The 21,955-nt window shown below is 40.9% G+C and overlaps 1 protein-coding gene across 2 annotated transcripts in view; it reads right to left on the reverse strand.

Moving 5' to 3' along the window:
- LOC140188069 (TLE family member 5-like) overlaps positions 1-18,515 on the reverse strand; it is a 155,802-nt gene extending 137,287 nt beyond the window's left edge. The window contains exon 1 of one of the 2 annotated variants that reach the window (XM_072244010.1): positions 17,961-18,515. In XM_072244010.1, coding sequence (XP_072100111.1) covers positions 17,961-17,984 — 24 coding nt within the window. In that variant the 5' untranslated portion in view covers positions 17,985-18,515. The remainder of the gene's footprint in view (positions 1-17,960) is intronic. The other variant, XM_072244009.1, reaches the window with a different exon arrangement.
- Between the last annotated feature and the right edge of the window lie 3,440 nt (positions 18,516-21,955).

Below are 21,955 nucleotides of genomic sequence, written 5' to 3' on the forward strand. Positions count from 1 at the left end.
CATTCAGAAGTGACATTTTTCAGATAAAGGCTTTAAAACCAGGCCCTATCTTCTTTCTACAACGGGTATAAAGGAACCCATGACATCTCAAAGAGAATTGGAGGTGTGATTTTAATCCCATGTCCCGGTCAATATGTACGTTTTACACAAAGCTTTTGCAGGTGCTGGAAATCTAGAAGAACACTCATTACAGGGATATATGAAAATGAATAGAGAACCGATGCTTCAGGCTGGGAAGGGGAATGAAGCCAAAATAAGAAGGTTGGGTGGGGAAGGGAGGGAAAGGAAAAAGTACAAGAAAGTACAAACTAGGTGATAGGTGAAAAACTTCTTTAGCCAGAGGGTGGTGAATCTATGGAATTCAGTACTACAGATGTCTGTTGAGGCAAGTCTTTGGGTATATTTAAAGTTGAGGTTAATAGGTTCTTGATGAGTCAAGATGTCAACGTTTACAGGGAGAAGGCAGAAGAATGGGGTTGACAGGGATAATAAATCAGCCATGATAGAAAGACGAAGCACTCAATGGGCTAAATGGCCTAATTCTGCTCCTATGTTTTATGGTGAAGCCAGGAGAGGAGGAAGGTAGGTGAATAGGGGAGGGAGGATGAAGTGAGAAGCTGGGAGGTAATAGGTGGAAAAGGTAAAGACTGAAGGAATCTGACAGAAGAGGAGAGTGGACCATGGGAGAAAGAGAAGGAGGAGGGACTCCAGAGGGACATGAGGCAGGAGAGAAGAGGTCAAAGGGGAGCCCAAGTGTGGAAGGGGGAAAAAAAAAGAAACTTTTGAAACTTGATTTTTCAAGGTGTAGAATATCATATCCTCACCGCTTCTGTGGGAACTTGCTATGCTCAAATTATTTGGTCAAAAGATAAAAGCAAATTTAGGGCATTCAGCCCATCAAATCTGCTCAACTATTTGATCACGTCTGATTTATATTTGCCATGTTTCACACGAAGTAGTCTCAATAGGTGCTTTATGGTGTCCAAAAGAGAGATGAGGAAGGTGTCATGAAAGCACCTCATTCTTTGACCAAGGTACTCTAGCAGCCTTGCATTGCAATAAAGCCAGATTATTGAAAAACAGCTTTGAATTGATGGTTAGCAGTGGTTAATATTAGGCACCAGGTTTAAGAAATCCACATTGAAAAAAATCATGGACAAAGTGCTGACAACTGAATCAGATGGATGTCATTGACTTTCAGCTTTGAAGAAACAAATTTGTGCCGTGCTTTGTTGCAAGAAGTCATTGAGAGCAAGTGTAGAGTATACAGCTCAGACACAGCTAATTCACCCAAGAGTTGTGATTGGGTTTCTACCCCACAGGAACGGCTTCCCATTGTGCCCTGCCATTTCATCATTAATCAATAGAGATAGAGCACAGAAAGTGGCGTGAGAGCGTTCACTGGAATCCTCGTGAGGTTAAAAGGCTAGCCCCTGTGAGCTGGCTGTCCAGTCAATCCTGCTTTCCGGAGTTCGCTTCCCGAGAAACAAACTGGATTACCTTCATCCTCACCTAACCCAGCGCGAGATGAGAAACTGCTATGTGCTTATTCTTACAGAAACATGGGTCTAAGACAACGTGCCATGCACCAACAATCTTCAGGCCATCCATGGCACTCAGGGACCTCTGCTAAATTATTTTGTGACTGTATCGTAACTGCATGTACTGTGTGTGATGATAAGTACTGTATTTTGCAACTTGGCCCCAGAGCAATGATGTTTCATTTTGCTATACGCCCATGTATGGTTGAATGACCGTAAACTTGAACTTGAGAAGCAGATCTTTTAGTCCATCAGGTCCACACTGACCATCAACCACCATCTTCCACTCATTCTAGAGCAGGGGTTCCCAACCTGGGGTCCAAGGCCCCTTGTTTAATGAATTTGTTCATTTTTGTTCACCTTCATTCTCTTCAACTCTTATGATTCTACCACTCAGCCACACAGTAGGAAGAATTTACCACCGCCAAAACCTACCAACCTGCACGTCTTTGGGATGTGGGAGGAAACTGGAGTCCTTGGAGAAAACCCACAGGGAGAACCTGTAAACCTCAAAGTGACGGCATCCAAGATCAGGTCTCTGGCTCTGAGACAGCAGGTATATTAGTTACACCACTGTGAAGCCTCTTCTTGTCACTTTTAACTAGCCCTTTTCAAAAACATCTACAGAAGTTGTGTCAGCTTCTTCCTGTGCAATGAAACTTATAGGGAAAAAAGTCATTGACCGTAAATATTAATTAATTTATCACATGTACATTGAAACATACAGTGAAATGCATTTTGCCTTAATATCCAACACAACCCAAGGATGTGCTGGGGGCTGCCTGCAAGAGTCACCAAACATTATGTGCCAACACAGTGTGCCCACAATGTTCACAGAACACGCAAGTAATAATAGAACAGCAACAAAACGACACATCTTTCTCACACACACACACACAAATGCAGTCCTCCAATCCCAGGACAGGCCGTCTCCAGGCCTTCAGCAGAGGCATGGACCTACAGACCTTGGGCCTTTGACTTCTTCAGTGGACTTGCTATCGGGCCTTGACTTCAACTAAACTAACAAAAAAATCAAGCCAGTGACCATCTGTTCTGATGGAAGGTTAGTGGCCTAACATATCAAACCATGTCCACTTACTATAGATGCTGCCCAACTTGCTGGGTATGTAGAACATTTCATAAACCTGAGAAATTCTGCAGATGCTGGAAAACAAAAACAAAAAACACACACACACACGCACAAAATGCTGGATGAACTCAGCAGATTAGGCAGCATCTTTGGAAATGAACAGATAGTCGATGATTCAGGGTGATAACCTTTTTTGGGAATTTTTCCAGCATTTTCTGTCTTTATTCTAGATTTCCACCATCTGCAGCATTTTATTTTTGAACACCTGGTCGTGATTTTCTCTCTCCTTCTGGCAGCTTCCTTTCCAACCCCATAAAGGACTTATTCATCAGAGAATTGCCTTTCTAGAAGCTTATCCTAACAAACTCCACACACAATGAGAGCCTTAACAAAATCTCATTTCTGGCCTCTCAGGTATTCTCTAAGGGTAGATGGCACATGCTTGCTCTCCTGAGAATGGTGAATAAATGACCTCACCCACACTGTTTGCTTTGCTGACAGATTTTCTGGTGGTGAAAAGCAGTCACCACTTTGCATCTGGCAGATCTGAAGCATGTGTGGTACCATCTCTAAACTGACAGAGAACAAGGGGTCTTAGGTCCAGTAGCAAAATGGGATCCAGAAAAATTACCAATGCTCTGCAAGTTATTTAAATATATTTTGCGTGACTACGTATTTACAAGCAATCTTCTATCTGGCCTTGTGCTGTGTTATGACTGTTGATAAATGTGGGTTGCACTTTGACTCCAGAGGGACACTGTTTCATGTGGCTGTATACCTGTACGGTTGAATGATAATTAAACTTGAACTAATTTTTTATTTTATTTAGAGATTCAGCATGGTAACAGGCTCTTCAAGCCCAGTGAAGCTATGATGCTCAATACATCCACGTGACCAATTAGCCTATGACCTGTAGGTCTTTGGAATGAGAGATAAAAAGCCCAAGCGGTCATGGGGAGAACATACAAACTCCTTTCACAAAGTAATGGTCATCAGCATTATAACGGCATTATGCTAACCACTATACTACTGAGTTTAAGTTTTCATCCTCCAGAATTGATCATAGCATTTGCTTGCCTGTAAGTCAGAAGAGTGCCTTTTGCTGTGTACCTTCCCCTCTTCAGTTTCTCCTCCACTGCCTGTTATTGGAAAACCACACTCACCTGTTCTAATTATTCTATCAAATCCACTTGGAAACCTTGATTAAAGCAAAAGCCTTTCAAAGTAAATTTATTATTAAAATACGTACATATATGCAACCATAAGATTCATTTTCTTGACATTCACAGAAAATACAAGAAACACAATAGAATCAATGAAAGACCATACCCAACCAATGTACAAACACAAAAAACAAATAAGCAATAAATATCAAGAACATGAGATGAAGAGTCCTTGTAAATGTGCCGACAGGTTGTGGGAACAGTTCAGTGACGGGGTGAGTGAAATTGAGAGTCCAAGATTTGAAAACTAGCATTGGATCAATTTCCTCTTCCCAACTCGCCCATCTCACAAGAGGGTAGGAGGGTCTCTGACAGGGTGAAACACAGATGATCATGGGGAGGGTTTGTAAATAGATCTTCTGATGAATGAGTGAAAGGGAACAGGTAGAGGATGAGAACACAGATAAAAGAATGTCAGAGATATGAAATGCAGAGATGCAGGAAAAATCCACCAGTTCAGGCAGAGCATGTCCTCCAATCCCAGTCAGATGATAGAAAACAATGAGCTAAGGTTGCAGATGAATTTTTTTTTTATATATGCAACACAGAATAAGGCCTTCCAGCCCTAAAATCCCGATTTAACCCTAGACTAATCATGGGACAATTTGCAATGACCAATTAACCTATCAACTGCTACGCCTTTGGACTGCACTGTATTACCAAATAAAAAGAAAACCCAATAATATTTATTAGTTATTAATTTTTCTCTTGAATTTGCAGTTTATCTTCTTATGCACATTGCTTGTTTGTCTGGCTTTGTGAGTAGTTTTTCATTGATTCTATTGTGTTTCTTTGCATCTATTGTAAATGCCTTCAAGAAAATCTCAGGGTAGTATACGGTGATGTGCATATTTTGATAACAAATTTACTTTGAACTTTGGTAGGATTTTTGCTTTTGATTGAGAGGTTACAACTATTTAATTCTATAATTGGAATGCACAATTTCAGCTGAAGCTTAAGTGCTGCTCTCCTGGGCATCTATCAGATGATAGGGCCGGAAGCCAAAGCTCAGCCCACCTGAGATCCAAGAGTACTGACTATTCCCCCTTGCAGCAATGTTTCTTGGAGGATTCTGCTGTGCAAAGATGACTGAAGCATGTGCTTACATGACCACACTTTAAGTAGCACCTTGGGGTGGCTGAGAAACATGGCATGGCTCCACAGAAATACAAGCCTTTTCTTCCCCCCATACCGATGCTAACTTTGTGAGGCCATGAAACCCACTGGCTCTGAAAGCAATCTCATTTCCTGCAAACTATTGCAAGAGGTGGACATTGGACATCCGTGGTTAGATGTTAGGCCAGCAGTCCAGCATGGACAACCTTGCGTATCTCTCTTCCCTCACCTTCCAACCTTTTAAATTTATTCATCTTTTTTTTTTCTCCAGTCCTGCCAAAGAGTCTCAGCCCGAAATGTCGACTGCACTTTTTTCCCCCCATAGATGCCGCCTGGCCTGCCGAGTTCCTCCAGCATTTTGTGCATGCGGCATGGACAAGGGCTAGTGGCCACACCTCCAGGTCAGCGAGTTGTCGGTGGGTTCTGGGGTCAGAAGTCCATACAGCGGGATGAACAAGCTCTGATTATCCTCTGAGTACCCAAATTAGTGAGACCAAAGTTCAAGGTCCCGTCATCAGCGCATCCTAAATTCAAGGCCTTGTATTCAGTGATTGGAGGGCTCTGGTGTCAGTGACAAGGAAGGAGGCCCGATGGTCAATCGGGGGTCTGGAAGTCGAGGCCTGACAGCTGGAGTTGCCAAGACTGTGAATCTCTGCAAGTCCACTGCGGAAGTCGAAGCCCATTGGAGGCTGGAAACTGCTTATCCTGGGTTTGGAAGCCTGTGTGTGCACATGTGAGGGTGGATGTGTTCTGTTGTTCTGCCGAGCATTGTGGGCATTTTGCTCCCAGCACATCCTTGTGTGTATTGGTTGCTAATCCAAATGATGCACTTCTCTGAGAGTTTCAATGTGCACATGATAATATCCTTGAATCTTGAAGATCTTGATCTCCAGTCTTTTCTCTCATGCATGCTCATCAGCTCCCAACCCAGCTATACTACACTTTACAGCAGCCAACTAACCTACCAACCAGCATATCTGAGAGACAAGGGAGGAAACCAGAGCACCAGAGTCCTCGGCATAATGCAAGAACTTCACGCAGACAGCAATCGATGTCAGGACTGAACACGGGTCACAGGAGAAGCAAGAGCACATAGCTTTCCTTATTCAACCAATAGTACAAGTTAGGGATTCAAAACCAACTTCACTTGAAAAATGATATTCCAGCTGAGGCTGAACCTGATCTACTGGGATCTGAACCAAAGGACTTTGCTCAACTCAATTCATTTATGATAGCCATCAGTGCATGGAGACTTAAGGCCACTTGATCAGTTACACTTAAAATACAGTTCACGAAAGGAGAGAAGTTATTTTCTGAGCACAGTGTTTAGCTAAAGAAATAACCATATACAGTGAAAGCCTTCAAATTCTGCGTTTCTGATTTCTATGTATGTGATCTGCTGACCAGTCTATTCATTGCAATTATTGTTTAAGATTAATTTTTAAATATGACCCTTAATGATCCTGGACAATGTGGAGACAGCAAAAAACACAGTGAGAGTGCTTTTTCTTTCCGGGATTTGCTGTTAGAAACAACTTTGTTGGAATCTCCATTTATGTTGAGTTAGCTGGCCTCAGCTAGGATAAGTTTGAATAGGTACATGGATGGTAGGGATATGGAGGGCTGGGGTCCTGGTGCAGATCAATGGGGGTAGGCAGTTGAAATGGTTCAGCACGGACTAGATGGGCCAAATGGCTATTTCTATGCTGTTCTTTTCTACGACTCTATAACAGTCAGCAATAGCGATACCACAGTTGGGCTTAAAGTTCTACCTTTAGGAAGAAAGATACCAAGTAGTTTCTCCTCTCTACTTTTTTTTCCTCTCCATTGAAGCTTACTGATTCGTCATCAGTCAGTATGACTGCACTCACGTATGAGATCCAAAATGAAATAAAGGGGTTATCATTGGATCAAACATTGCAAGGTACGTGCCAATCCAACCAGGATATCTCCACAATCTCGCCATTACCTGGCATCCTGCAGGTGTCTCACTCTTAAAATAATAATCATAAGAGATTCGAAAAATTATGCGCCAACAGTCAACATGAAGGAAAGCAAACATTGGAGCAAATGAGTCATCACAGTGCAGAAGCAGGCCAGGCCATTCAGCCCAACTAATTAATGCCAACCAAGGTACCCATCTAAACTTGTCCAATATTCTGCTTAACCTTTTCAATCCTCCAAATCCTTCATACCCTCCAAATATCCAGACCTGACTTTTTTTTTTTGCACTACCTTACTTTCCATTTTAAATTTTCTATTTATGATTTAAATTTTTAATATTTACTATCAATTTGTACTCCAGGAGAGCACGAAGCGCAGAATCAAATATCGCTGTGATGATTGTACGTTCTAGTGTCAATTGTTTGGCGACAATAAAGTATAAAGTAAAATCCATGTACTTACCCAGAGTTTTTCCATGTTGTTACTGTACTTGCCTCAATTAGTTTATCTGGCAGCCTGGCCCATCTTTGTACATGAAAAAACTGCCCCTTTTAAAGGTTTTCCTTCCCACCTTAAACCTATACCCTCCAGTGGGAAAAAAATTGAAAACCTGTCCAAGGGTAGATGTCAACCTTAACATTTACTGAAAGATTCACTGGCTTAAAAATCCCAATATGTTAACCAAATCAGAGCTGCGTGTATGTAAATTCTCCTCAGGACAGCCCCTTCGTCATGTGGCCACTCTATTAGGTACACGTTTCTTAGTGTAAATATCTATTCAGCCAATCACATGGCAGCAATTCAACGTAGAAAAGCATGTAGACGAGGTCAAGAAATTCTGTTGATATTCAGAGCAAACATCAAAATAGGGAAGAAATGCACTAACCTTGAAATGATTGTTGGTGCCAGATAGGGTGGACTGAATATCTCACAAACCACTGATCACCTGGGATTTTCACACACAACAATTTCTAGAGTTTACAGAGAAATTCTCCTGAGCAATTTCCTCAACAGACCTGACCCTTCAGCACAGTTAAGATAATCAAAGAATTACTGTCCACGTGCAAAGATGGGGCAGCACAGTAGCTTAGCTGTTAGCACAAAGCTTTATAGCACCAATGATCAGTGATCAGGGATCAACTTCCACTGCGGTCTGTAAGGAATTTGTACTTTCTCCCCACGACCGTGTGCATTTCCTCCAATGCTCTGGTTTCCTCCCACATTCCAAAGACGATGGGTTAGGGTTAGTAAATTATGGACATGCCAGAATGACAATGGAAGCATGGTGGAGTTTACAGGTTGCTTCAAAGCACATCTTCAGATTGCGTTGGTTGTTGACACAAATAATGGATCTTACTGTCCAGTTTTATGTTTCGATGTACACATGACAAATGAAGTTTGATAAAGCTTATTCAATCTGTAGATTTCTACAAGTCCAGGCCCATTGGCCCAAGTCTGTGAATCTCTGTGTGCTGTCCGGGGTAGTCGAAGTCCAGTGTCTACAGACTAGGATCCATGTCCACTAGAGGCCTACCGTGGGGTTAAAGGACAGTGCACGTGCATGCATGGGAGGGAAGAAAGGGCTTTGTTTTCGAGCTTGCTGTTTATTGCTTATTGTGTTCTGCTTTGGCTCAGCTGAGCATTGTGGGAGTGCTCTGTTGGTGCTGGAATGTGTGGTGAGACTTGTGGGCTGCCCCAGCACTCATTCAGGTATGTTGGCTGTTAACGCAAATAATAAAGTTCACTGCACCTTTCAATGCACACACAACAAATAAACATGAATCTTGAATTTACCACTGTTACATACAAGTAGTTCTGAATGCACCAGGTCATTGCAGTCATGGAGAAACTGTATCAGGGCAACAAATCCATCAATTCTGGCTGATTGTTGTTGGACACTTCAGTGAGAAGCCTCAGACACCGAGTAAAAGTGAAAATCAACAACAAAACCTTTTAAACTTAGTTGAACTATTGCAAAGTGTCAGCACCATTATGCAATTAAATGCAGTATCAGAATTACTATCACCAGCATGTGCCACTTGGTTAACTTAGCAGCAGTTCAATGCAATACATAATACAGAAGAAAATAATAGTAAAATAATAAGTAAATCAATTGCAGCATATGTATATTGAATAGTTTAAAAATCATGCAAACACAGAAATAATATATTAAAAAAGTGAGGTAGTGTTCACAGGTTCAATGCCCACTTAAGAATCAGATGGATTTGATATCCAACAAAAGTTCATTTCTTGTTTCTCCAAATTCCTACAAGATATAAGTAGTCTGAAAATACATTTGTGTTTAGCTTCAAGTGGTCTGTCATAACCATAAAAAATTCTGAGGAAGCAATGCTCTTGGGAAAAAAAAGGCTGCAATTTGTTGGTCAAGATACAAAAATTAAGATTTTAAAAAGCTGACTCTCTTATACCAAGAGCCCTGTGGAAACAAAGCTCTTTCCCTATAACGTATGGGGAATATCCTTTAAATAGTTTAGCAGACTAGTGATCAAATGGCAGTTTTGCACCTTAGTGAGGCCCAGATTCCAGTACTGTACAGTCACTGCATTTCCATGGCTGCCAAGGTGAAAGGTCAAGCTGATTAGGCTACAGGTCAAAACCGAACTGCCCCCAACAATACTAAAAGCAGGAATCTGAACTTGGCAGGGCTAATTGGCAGTCTGCCAATAGCTGCTTCACTTTTTCAGTTAGTGCTGGCTATCTGTAGACCCAACATCTCCATCATTTTTGTGCGGAAAGAGGGTTGACAGAAAGCTGGTCAATAGCAAGAGTGATACAAAAATGCACGTGGGGAAAAAGTAGCTCAAGAAACAAGAACAGACAGCACCTTCCACCTCCCAAAGCACAACAGGCCCACACAGATTTTATCAGAATAGATAAAATCTACATAAAAGAGATGCAAAATAGATCGGCATAAAATCATGCCAGATGCAAAAATTGGACCTGAAACTTCCACATTAGTGTGCCCAACCTATGATTATTAATGTTATATTAGTGAGCCAGTACCCTTCTCCTCAGGGTCAATATGATTAACACTAGCGGGCAAGCATTCAAGGCGAGAGTGGGCAAGATTAAAGGAGATACGCGGGCATTTTGTTTAAACACAGAAAGTGATGCATTGCCAGAGGTGATCGTGGAGGCAAATACGACAAAGACATTTAAGAAGCTCTTATATGGGTCTCATGACTCTGCAAAGAATGGAGAATTATGGACTCAGTGTAGGCAGAAGGAATTAGTTCAGTTAAACATTAGTTTGGCACAATATTACAGGCCAAAAGGACCTACTTCTATGCTGTATTGTGTTGTTCTATGTTCTATGGCATTCTCCACCAAATGTCCTCATTATTCTTGTCCCGTCAATTTTCACCTTGGCAGAAAGCAACAGTCTACGACCATGTGAAATAGGGAACATGTAGCATTGGCTGATTGATTTCTTCGCTAGTTAAAACCAATGGCACAAGTGGTACCAAGAGGTTTGACTCAACAGCTTCAGAATCACTCAATTACCAGGACAGTGGTGGAAAATATCACTGATATCCTCCCAATGCTGGTTTCTTATGACATCAATGCCAAGTAGGTGCAGAGACTCCATTTGTTGCATACTACATAATCTAGCAAGTGCAGACCATAACTGGTGCTGAAGAAGATCTGGAGCCCAAGCACCACGAGGCAGAGGTTGAAGAGCAAAAAGACAGCAGCAACTTTCCCTGCACTGTGTCCGGCCTCAACTCCCAGCTGAGCAGCCATTTGCCACTTGGGACCTCGAGGACCAACAGAAAGACCTTTCATAAAAGTAAAAAACTACAAAGCAAAATTCCCCAATTAGAATCAGTTTTATTATTACTCACATAGTACTGTGCAAAAGTCTTTGATGTATAAATAACTAGGCAGAGTACTGTATCTGTCAACATGGAGCGGTGAGCGAGTTTGCAAATCTGGCGAGAGCAAAGGATGTTGGGAATGGCAAGTATGGAGAGCCTTGAGAGAGGAGGAGTGTCAGGGGCAGGGGGGGAGGGGAGGTAGGGGTGGTGGCTCGGTGACCCCCAGTCCTGAGACACCAAACAAGATTATTTGATTCCAAACAATTGGTTTATTACTCATTATAGAATATCTCTCCAGTGCTTCCTGCTTCAGCAATTCAGGAACAGCTTCTTCCCCTCTGCCATCAGATTCCTAAACGAACATTGAACCCTTGAACACTACCTCATTCTTTAAAAAAAACATATTATTTCTGCTTTTGCATGATTTCTAATCTATTCAATATATGTATACTGTAATTAAATTTGGTATTATTATTTCATCTTTTTTTCCTTCTGTTATGTATTGCATTGAACTGCTTCTGCTAAATTAACAAGTTTCATGACACATGCCGGTGATAATAAACCTGATTCTGACTCTCACCTCTCCCTGTCCCCATCCCACTCTCAGTCCAAAATAGAGACCAATATCAGAATCAGATTTATCATCACTTCCATAAGTCATGAAATTTGGTGTGTGTATATATATATATATATATATATATATATATATATATATATACACACACACACACCTAAAACTTTCGTATATGGTGAAATTTGTCATCTTGCAGCAGCAGTACAGTGCAACATAAAGGAGAGACTGAGTGACACAAGTAGTGGAGGTGCCAGTTACGTGGGTGGGGAAAACTGACGAATAACAAAAGCAATAGCTGACACATGCAGAAAAGATAGCAATAAGATTGAAAGAGTGCAGAGCAAAAAATTACGAGGATGTTGCCAGGACTTGAAGACCCGATTTACAGGAAATGTTGAAAAGGTTAGGACATTGTTCCCTAGAACGTAGGAAAATGAGGGGAGATTTGATAGATGTATACAAAATTACGAGAGGTACAGTTAGGGCAAATGCAAACAGGCTTTTACCCACGGAGGTTGGATGAGACTACTAGAGGTCATGGGTTAAGGGTGAAAGGTGAAATGTTCAAGGGGAACACGAAGGAGAACTTCTTCACTTATAGGGTGGTGAGAGTTGAATAGGCTGTCTGCAGGAATCATGGACGCAGGTTCAATATTTAAGAGAAATTTGGATTGCTATATGGATGGGATGGGTATGGAGGGCTATGGTCAGGGTGCAGGTCAATAGGACTATGCAGAGTAATAGATCAGCATGGACTAAATGGGCCAAAGGGCCTGTTTTGGTGCTGTAGTACTCTGTGACAGAGGTGAATGAAATCTGAAACCTCTAATTCTCAATGAATTCCTGCCACATTCTTTTCCGCTACCTTTGCATCAATTGCTTTGTCTGGGATTCTTCAAGTGAAATTTCAGATTCCCAGCATACGGCATCTTTCTTTCTGGCAAATACTGTATGTTTATTTTGGAAACCATTGATTTGGAAACCAGCCCACCCCAGATGGATATCCCAGTTTAAAAACTTTACTTCTCGTATCCTGGGGCATGAATCTCAAGCTACAGAACAGCTCCATCTGTGCCCAGTCACCTGGGCAAAAGTGGTCACCGTTCTGCACAGAGCAAGGAATTTCCATTCTGAGATTGACGCCAAAGCTTGTCCCCAATTCACACATCTGCACATTGTGGGGATGAACATCGAAACCTGATGCTGTATAAAGCCACCACCCTCAAAGTCCAAGGATCTCAGTTACTCAGTGCCTGCTTTAACCACAGATGAAACCAGACAAGAACAATCCCATTGGAGAGGGTCCAGCAGAGGTTCAAGAATGATCTCAGGAATTAAAGGGTTAACATATGAGAAGCATTTGGTAACTTGGGGCTTTACTCACTGGGGTTTAGAATAATGGGGAGGAGGGGGAATCTCATTGAAACCTCTTAAAATTGGAATGTCTAGATAGAGTGGATGCGGAGACAATGACTCCGGTACCGGGTGCGTCTGGGACCAGAGGGCACAGCCTCAGAATAGAGGGATGTCCATTTAGAACCAGAGATAAGAAGGAATTTCTTTTGCCAGAGGGTGGCGAATCTGTGGAATTTATTGCCACAAACGACTGTGGAGGCCATATCATTGGGCATATTTAAAGCAAAGGTTGAAAAAAAAGGTAAAAAAAGGTAAGGGTGTTAAAAGGTAACAGGTAACAGGAGAATGGTTGAGAGGGAAAATAAATCAACCATGATGAAATGGCAGAGCAGACTAAATGGTCCAAATGCTGCTCCTATGGTTAGGGACTTCTCAGTTCTGCTGAAATCGGCCTGGGGCTTTTATGGCCTGATGATGCCATCAGAATGTATTGATACAGTGCTGGTGCTGAGGAAACCAGGTCCTGCCCGAGACCTGCGATGCCTAGAAATTATTTTATCCTTTGATTTCAAATCTCCGACACAGCTCAGATTAGGCCCATGTGCAGAGAGCATAGGAACGCTGATGGGGGTCTAGTGCCCAAAGTCAGGAAGCCGTGCCAGAACCACTTACGACTGCAGATTCCTGATCTAAACATGTGCCAAAAATCGGAATTTTTATCACTGACATGTGTCATGAAATTGGTTGTTTTGTGAATTATACTGCAATACACTAAGATTACTATAAAAGAAATATGAAAATATATATATAAATAGCGCAAAAATTGAGATAGTGTCCATGGTCCATTCAAAAATCTGACGGCAGAGGGAAATAAGTTGTTTTGAGGGCAGACACTCAACCTCCTCCCTGATGGTAGTTATAGAAGGCATGCCCTGCCTAACCAGGGTCCTCAACGATGGACGTCACCTTCCTGAGGTATCACCTATTGAAGATGAGATTAATACAGAACAAATGGGTGCCCTTTTCTGGACGATAAACGCACATCCATTTTTTGGCAGTGAGGTAGCTCAGAATTTGAGGACTCCGGCGCTAAGAACCATCATTAGTCTAAACAGGGTAATTCAGTTGATGTTTTGCTAACTGCTTTAAGGTGAGAATGCCTACGCTGACCCCAGGTACTTAAAATTCTCATTCCCGATGGCAGAATTTTCTTGAGTAGCGAAAGAATATTCACAGTGAACAAAGGGAATGAGTGAACAAGGAGGGAATTCAGCACGCATCCGAGTATTTATTATTTCAATCCAAACGCAAGCACTTTCAAGAACAAGTTCTACAATTTCACCTAATCCGTGCTCAGGTGTGACAGTGACAAGACAGTCAATTTGAGGCGTCTATCCCCAGCTTATTATGGGAACAAGCAACTGGCATTCTCCGAGCTGATCTAAATTAGACAGGAAATGACAACTGCACAGGAGAACTCCCAAAGCTCCCATTTGTACACAAGCACAGCAATTCACGTTCTGAAGGACATTCATGGCTGAATTGCTAAATTAGCACTTTTAACACAAACCATCCAGAGGGCACTTGTAAACCTAAACGGCCACAGGATGGTTTTTGTTTTATAATAGGGAAGGCCTATTTTATTCTGCAGCCTTTGAGCAACAGGGCTATAAGAAAGAGAGCCAACCTTAAAAAAAATTGTCAGGAGAAATAGCTTGTGCAAAACAGAGCTGCGTTTTACACAGTGAGCCCGAAAGATATTCTTACTTCGCGGACAGCAGTAATTCATACCACAGTTCAGCAAAGATGATCATGTTACACACTGAGGTATCACTCAAGGAGCATGGATAGAGAATGGCACATTGGTTCATCTGCCATAAAGGCCATTCCAGTCAAAATTTGCCTCTTCACCTAATGTCAACAGCACACATAGGAATCACTTGGTAAAGGTCACCGATCCCGGGTCGATTTTCCTTTCTGTGCCTTTCCTCGCACGAGCTACTGAATGATCATTTTCGGCTCTCCTATAAATATTGTAACCAAATTAAAATCATTAGGCAATTAAGCACAACCCTGTCATTCTACTGATTGCCAAGAGCATAAATTTGCTTAAAATTAAAATGAACGACACAGTTTTTATAAACAGCCTTTAGACATCTGCAAGCCTAGAACTCTGCTGTGGAGTTGAAGGTCAGAAGGCAAACATATCACCTCCCCCAGAGCCTCAGCCACCAAATACATGATCTCAATCTCATGTCTACGGCATTGCTTCACAATGCAGTGAAGGAAAAAATGTAAAGCTATTAAAGAAGCCCTTATTGATTGGAGAAAAATTCAAGTCCCTACCGTTCATCGCATATCTAAACCACCAACCTTAACCACACAGAATTTTCTTTTCCATAGTAAAATGACGTACAATGAATACAGACATTTTTATACCAAACTCATGCAAATTTGCCATCCATTTTGGGCCATTTCTGCAAAGGGACTCTGCAAATCCAAAACCAGCAAGGAATATATTAACCCTGCACAATTTACACAAGTCCCTGACATGGTGCAACGGTAAATTCACTTTTTCGTCAAGCCTAACACAGCCCTACAGATTTAAACTTGGAACAGGATGTGAAAGCAGTTCCAACGGCATAGTTGCCTGGATTATCAGAGGTCACGCAACAGATGTTGCCAGTATCCATGGCATGCAAGCAGTCAAGCCGTTGTTAATTGCCACGGTAAACTCCTGCATTTCATCTGGGAAATTAGAGGCTTGAATCTCAGTCTATGTTGAGAAATTTGATTTCAGGCAGGAGGGAAACAAAAGTACTTTATGTGGCCTCCGCGTCCTGCAGAGAGAATTGGCAAAATATCACAGTTATTCCCATTAAATATTCTGCAACATGCCACCTGATGTTACAATAAAATTTAACCAAACAGGTCAACAGGACTAAATAGAATCACATCTAAACAGATTGCAGAAAAAATGTACATCAGTGGCAAAGGAAAGGACTTCCCTTCCAGCCAAAACCATCCAGGGAGCACTTGCTGAACTGAGCATCTACCATGCCTGGTAGGGTCTCTGTGCTGTTCAGCACAGGTCTTGACAGATGCAAATTTAGTTCAGCTTACCCAAGAACTGAGGTAGAAATCAGTTCACTCAACACTGAACTGACTCCATAACCTATGGACTCACTTGCAAGGATTCAGCAAGGCACATTCTCAATATTATTATTATTGTTGTATTTGCACAGTTTGCCTTCTTTTTGCATTTCAGTTGTGTGTCTTTATGTGTAGCTTTGCATTTATTCTGTTGTATTTCTTTGCTCTACTGTGAATGCCTGCAAGAAAATTAATGCCAGGGTAGAAGATGGTAACTTTGATAATAAAACTTACTTTGAACTTTGGGGAAGAGGAAATGTAGGGGTTAAAGATATATTTTTGAAACCTTGTTGTGACCACATTGTCAGTCCATTCACAGCTGAATATAGAACTGAACCACATCTAACAAAATGGATCCAGCAACTATCAGCTGACTTCAACCACAGCACCAAGAATAAAATGAGCACATCACTGGCACAAGGGACAAAACAACTAACCACCTTTATTGGCGCCCTCCAGTTAGGCTGCAGATACAGGTACAACTGGTTCTTTGGTTTTGGATAAGTTCGCTTCTCTAAGCTGAACAGCCTTCACCATGAATATGCCTTGTTGGCACAAAGTAGTCAATCAGCGAAACAGCTGACAGGCATCTACCATCTGTGGAATTGTAACAAAGGTTTTCCAAGAATATGAACTCCGAGCCAAACCGTCCAGTGGTAGCAGCACTTCATCAGGTTGCCGACAGGAATAGAAGAGTTGGTGAAATTCACTGTCAAGGCCATACCCAATTGAAATTGTAGATCTTAAATATCATTTAGTAAATTGCAAGGATCAAACATTCCACAGCAATAAAAAAAAAGTGACTTGAAATGCACCACCACCAGAGGAAATTGTTACAATAACGATTATCCTTCCTGGGAAAGTCAGCCATAGAGAAGAACAGCAGCGTTAGATTCAATACCCGTTCTCTGATGAATTAGCTACTTAGGAAGCGACTACTGACTGTCCCTGTGCCCGATGGGAAATATATCAGCCTTTCTTCCAGCTCCATGAATCCTACATCCCTGGTGAAAGATGCTCAGGGCAGTCAAAATAAATAACCTTGACTACCACCAACTAAACCGTGCGTAGTCAATATCTGGGCTCAGACACAGGAAAAACCTATGGGCAAGGTAGCAAGTCTCAGATTAGCACCTCGGTCATAACCCAGCACCTCAGGAAGTAAGGATGTGCAAAAGGAAATGAAGTTAGTCAAAAGAACATTAACGTTTTGTCCCAACACAAGGTTATCTGTTTGCTCATCCATCCATTCCTATACAGAAATCCTGACTGAACGTAAGAAAAAAAAGACTACGGTGAACAGACTTTAGCACTCTGTACTTTATATCCTTCCCATCACACAAGCTCCTCCATTTAAAATGCAGTGGGCTAGAGGGATGCTTTTAAGACTAACATTTGATATTACAGGCTTCAATTATAAATATATCAGAGCTGCAGACAAAATGGACACTGGATGCGCCGATCTATTGATAGGTTAAAGGTCACGCGAAGGAGGCGGCAACTCGCTTACGGTTACCCTGAAAATCCTAACGTGACCGTAACAACTTCTCCCCAATTTAAAGAAAGAGCAGTTATGGTCGATACAAAAATATACCACCTCCATCTTTGATTTCCGAAATTAACTATTTGGCTACAAAACGTATTTTCACTATAAATCTTGCTTCAAGCATGCCAGCAAGACGGTAATAGCGCCCGGACGATATGGAATGTAACAAAAAATGCATATTTGAACAGCAGCAAATTGAAACAAAAGATGTTAAAGTCTGTAATAGATCAAATCAAGCACATTTACAAATCTTACGGAAATATGGAAACGTTTCCCTTTAAAGCTACAATGGGATCTAGCAGTTAATAATCGAGGGCATTTTTATAAAAAAATCGTAAATTAAATAAAGCGCCCGGGTTGAAAAGGACTGAATGTATGTCAAGACTTTAAAACAAACACGGGGGACTGATTGGTAATGCTCTATAAACAGTACCGAGGATACTCCAGCACCGGTGAAGAACCGGCCAGCTTCTCTTCAATATTTTCGGTCCCCACAAGACGGGGGAGGTGGCGGGGGGGGGAGAAAGTGAAATTAACTGGGCGAATCTGAAACGTGCGTACCGCCACAACTCACTTACCGACTGTCTAGCTTGCGGATACATCGCCCCCTTCTCCTCCTGGCAACGCAGATCTCCCCCAATTTTTGTTTTAAGAAAATGAAACACCCTCCCTTGGAAATCCAACCAACAACAAAAAGAAAATCGCTGCGTATATGCGTTCAGTCTGCAGGGTAAAACAAAGCCAGATAGACTGTTTCCGCCGACACTTCCCGCACGTTTTCTTCTTTCTGTGTGTGTATTTAAGTGAGTTCAAACCGCGGAAGGGTTTATTTGTTATCTTTCATAATGCAGTCACGATACATTGTACAGCTTCGGCTTTTCAAGAGGCGACGTTGGTGGGAGCCGCTGGATTTAGTAGCGAAACATCTCTGCGCATTACTTAATGCGCGTCTCTTTGTTCTTTGCTTCCTTCCTTCCTTCCTTCTGGTTCTCCTCCTTCGCACCAGGTTATTTGGTGAGGAAAGAAATTGCCTTTCCTTTACCCCGTCCCTATGTTAGGATACAATGTTGCCAAATGCAACAGCACAGCGACACTGTAACAAATTGAACCAGAGCGAATGGAACGTCGGAACGGCGCCCCCCACAAGGCGACGTAATGAATGAAAACCCGGCCACATGATGCGGAAGTGAGCCGGCTACCGAGGGCCATTTTTAATCATTTTCTAGAAAAAATGTTTTTGTTTCTATATATATATTTAAAACTTGCGTTAATCCAACGAAACATGAGGTTCTTGCATTTTCAACCACCCTCTCCATCCCAGGCATAGAATTATAATCATGGTCTGTCATTTTCTCTGCAGAAGTAGTCTCCCTTATTCAGTCTGTTAAAGGGATTTGGGGAAACGACTTGGAATTGTTGAATTTTACAGTTCGCATTTTTTTTGCGCAGTGTTAAGATCTCGGGTTGAATATAAATCGATTATGTAAAATTGTATCCAAGTTTCAGTGTTTAAAGAGAATTGCTTTCAAAACAAAAAAAAGGATATCTTAATTAAGGGTAGAAGTCTGTTAACTCATCATAACGGCGATAGCCAACTTTTTGGAGAATCCAGAAGGGTCTAGACCTGAAAGCCAACTGTTTATTTCCCTCCATAGATACCGGCTGACTTGCTGAGTTCCTCCGTTTATTTTTTGGAGATTCTGGCGTTGGCAGCTTCTTGTGTCTCAACGTTCGTGGGGGGGGGGGTTGAGCTTGGGAAGATAGAATGAATGGGAACAACTTAATCTCCAAACTCTCAGTAAAAACCTACGTTAGTTTTAATTATAGTTAGTGCAAAATTCCCCTGTCTTTGGAGTCAGACAGCAAGGAAACAGGCACTTTGGCCCAACCGGCCCATGCCTACAAAGATGCTAATCTTTTATCCCATTTTTTATTGTTTGACCCATATCCCACTAAGCATTTCCTATCAGTGTGCCTGTCATTTACATGCAGTTTTTGTACTTGCTACAAGCCACTTCCTCCTGCAACTCACTCCATATACTGCATGCATTGCCCGATTAATAAAGATGGCCTTCACTATGTTAATACGTTTGTACATCTTTTGCCTCTCATCTTAAACCTATGCCCTCCAGATTGTGATTCCCCAACCTGAGGTAAAAGACTGTTCATTCACCCTTATTGTAGCCCTCGTAACTTTATGCACTTCTGCAAGATCATCGCTCAGTTTCCTACATGTCGAAGAATAAAGATTATACCCATAACATCAAGACCTAACAACTTTGAGTCTATTTGCTTTTCATGGGCTACTGCATTTAACTTCACTGGCTCCATCACTGAACTGTTCCCTCAACCTATGGACTCACTTTCAAGTGCTCTTTGTCTCATGTTCTCGATATTTATTGTTTTTTTTATTATTATTATGGTTTTTAAATGTTTTTCTCACCTCAAGCTGGTAAGCACTGAGGTATGGATATAGTCAAGCATGCTCATTTCTCAATTGCTAGGAACTTTTGGACAATTCTAATGATGTCTAGTACCTTGGTTTTCTGAAGATTTACATAAATAATGCTGTGTAGGCATAATTGTTTTAATGCTATAATCTAGGATTTTGCGATAACACCAGTTGTAGATATTACCATTGAGACAATGCATACCCTGTTCATGTTCCATAGTCTTTCTATCTCCACTTTTAAGTCAGCATATTTCTGGTGTCTTTCACTTATTGATTTCTATGTTATATATGTTTGGAGTAGCTATATCTATTAAGTAAGTTGTTCTTGCTAGTTTATCCTGTAATATCATATCTGGACAGTTATTATGGATTGCCCTATCTGTAACAATGGATCAGCTAAAATGTAATTTGTAGGACTCGGACTCTAAAACTGGATCAGGCTTGTATTTATAGTAAGGTATGGTGTCTTTTATGAGGTTGTATTTTAAAGCAAGATTTTAGTGAATGATGTTTGCCATTTGATTGTGCCTGTGTAAGTAATCAAATTGAGTTAAACTGCTGAAGGATCCTGAAATATGTTGGATAGTTTATGGTCTCTCTTGGTATTTTCTGCATTTATTATATCGAATTTGTTGGTCATTTATTATGTATTTTTGATATTTTTGTCATGCTCTTCCATTGATTAAAGTTTTCTTCTATAGTGATAATTTCTTCATTTTTCTGGATTGTGCTTTCATATAAGTTTAGTGGTGTGCACTTCTTATCAGAATTGCATATGCTTGCAGAAAGTGCTGAATCCTGCTTTTGTTGATGAAAATATATCCTTAGGAGATTTATCTGACTGTTGTGTGTATTTTTATGTTTGTTATTTCTCTTCCTCCTTCTGTCTGAGGAAGTGTTACTCTAAGTGCATTTGAGTGTACATAGTGTTTTCTGAAATTTGCCATTTCAGTTCTTAATTTTCTTTGTAACTTTTTCAGATTGGTTTTGGATCAAGATATTATGCCAAAAGAACATGTTAATGTGGGTATGGTGAGTGCTTGTTGTCTTTGTTATATTTTGACTATTGAGCTCTGCTTGCCAGGTTTTCTTAAGTCTTGAAGTAAATTTTGTCAAAAGTTTTCCCTTTATTCCACTATGATCTATTTTCTTTGCTTGTTGATATGCCAAATACTTATATGTTTCATATTTTTTTCATTGGATGCATTGGATCCTGTTGCTCTGTTTTATATTCTACTCGCTGTATTGCACCTTTCTTTACGTTTAATGTTCTGCACTTACCGAGTGCATGTTTATATCTTTAGAAAATAGTCCTACTATTTGAATTAATTGTTTTAGCTTTACTGATGGAGGAGTGTATAATTTCAAAGCATCCATGTGTAGAAGGCGTGTTAAGGTATAATTCATTTGGTTGTTTCTGATTTGATATCCTACTTTTATCTGATTCAGTAAAATTAGAATGTGGGTTTAAAGCTGGACAAAACAATACTGGGTTTAGAAAGTCGCCCTGAAAAGTCCGCTGATTAGTTTATACTACTACTTCTAGTAGTACTAGTAGTAGTAGTATTAGTAGTAGTTAGTTTGTAATGGTGATTGTTCTATTTTGGTTGTTAATAGATAGGGTGATTGTAGTATGCCAATGCTTCATCAGATGTGGTAGGAATTTTACAAGTATTGGGTATAGTTTATATATATTAAGAACTTCTATTAACCATGAGGGAGGGACAGAATCAAATGCTTATGATTTATTTTTTCTCAGCTCATGCTGGTAAAGCCTGAGGGATGGGCATAGCCAAGCACACTCATTTCTCAATTGCTAGGGATTTGCGAACTATTCTAATGGTGCTTAGAATTGTGACTTTCTGAAGATTTACATAGATATTACTGTGTAGCCCTAATGGTTTAATGCTATTGAGTAGTGCCTTTGGGATGACACCAGTTGTAGATATTACTGTCAGGACAAGGTATACCCTGTTCATGTTCCAAAGTCTTCCAATTTCCTCTTTTAATTCAGCATATCTCTGGTGTTTTTCACTTATTGATTTATGTAAGTTATGTGTGTTTGGAGTGATTAATCTATTAAATAAGATGTTCTTGCATGTTTATCCTGTATTATTATAT

This window comes from Mobula birostris, chromosome 26 (genome assembly GCF_030028105.1).
Source record: "Mobula birostris isolate sMobBir1 chromosome 26, sMobBir1.hap1, whole genome shotgun sequence".
Taxonomy (NCBI): domain Eukaryota; kingdom Metazoa; phylum Chordata; class Chondrichthyes; order Myliobatiformes; family Myliobatidae; genus Mobula; species Mobula birostris.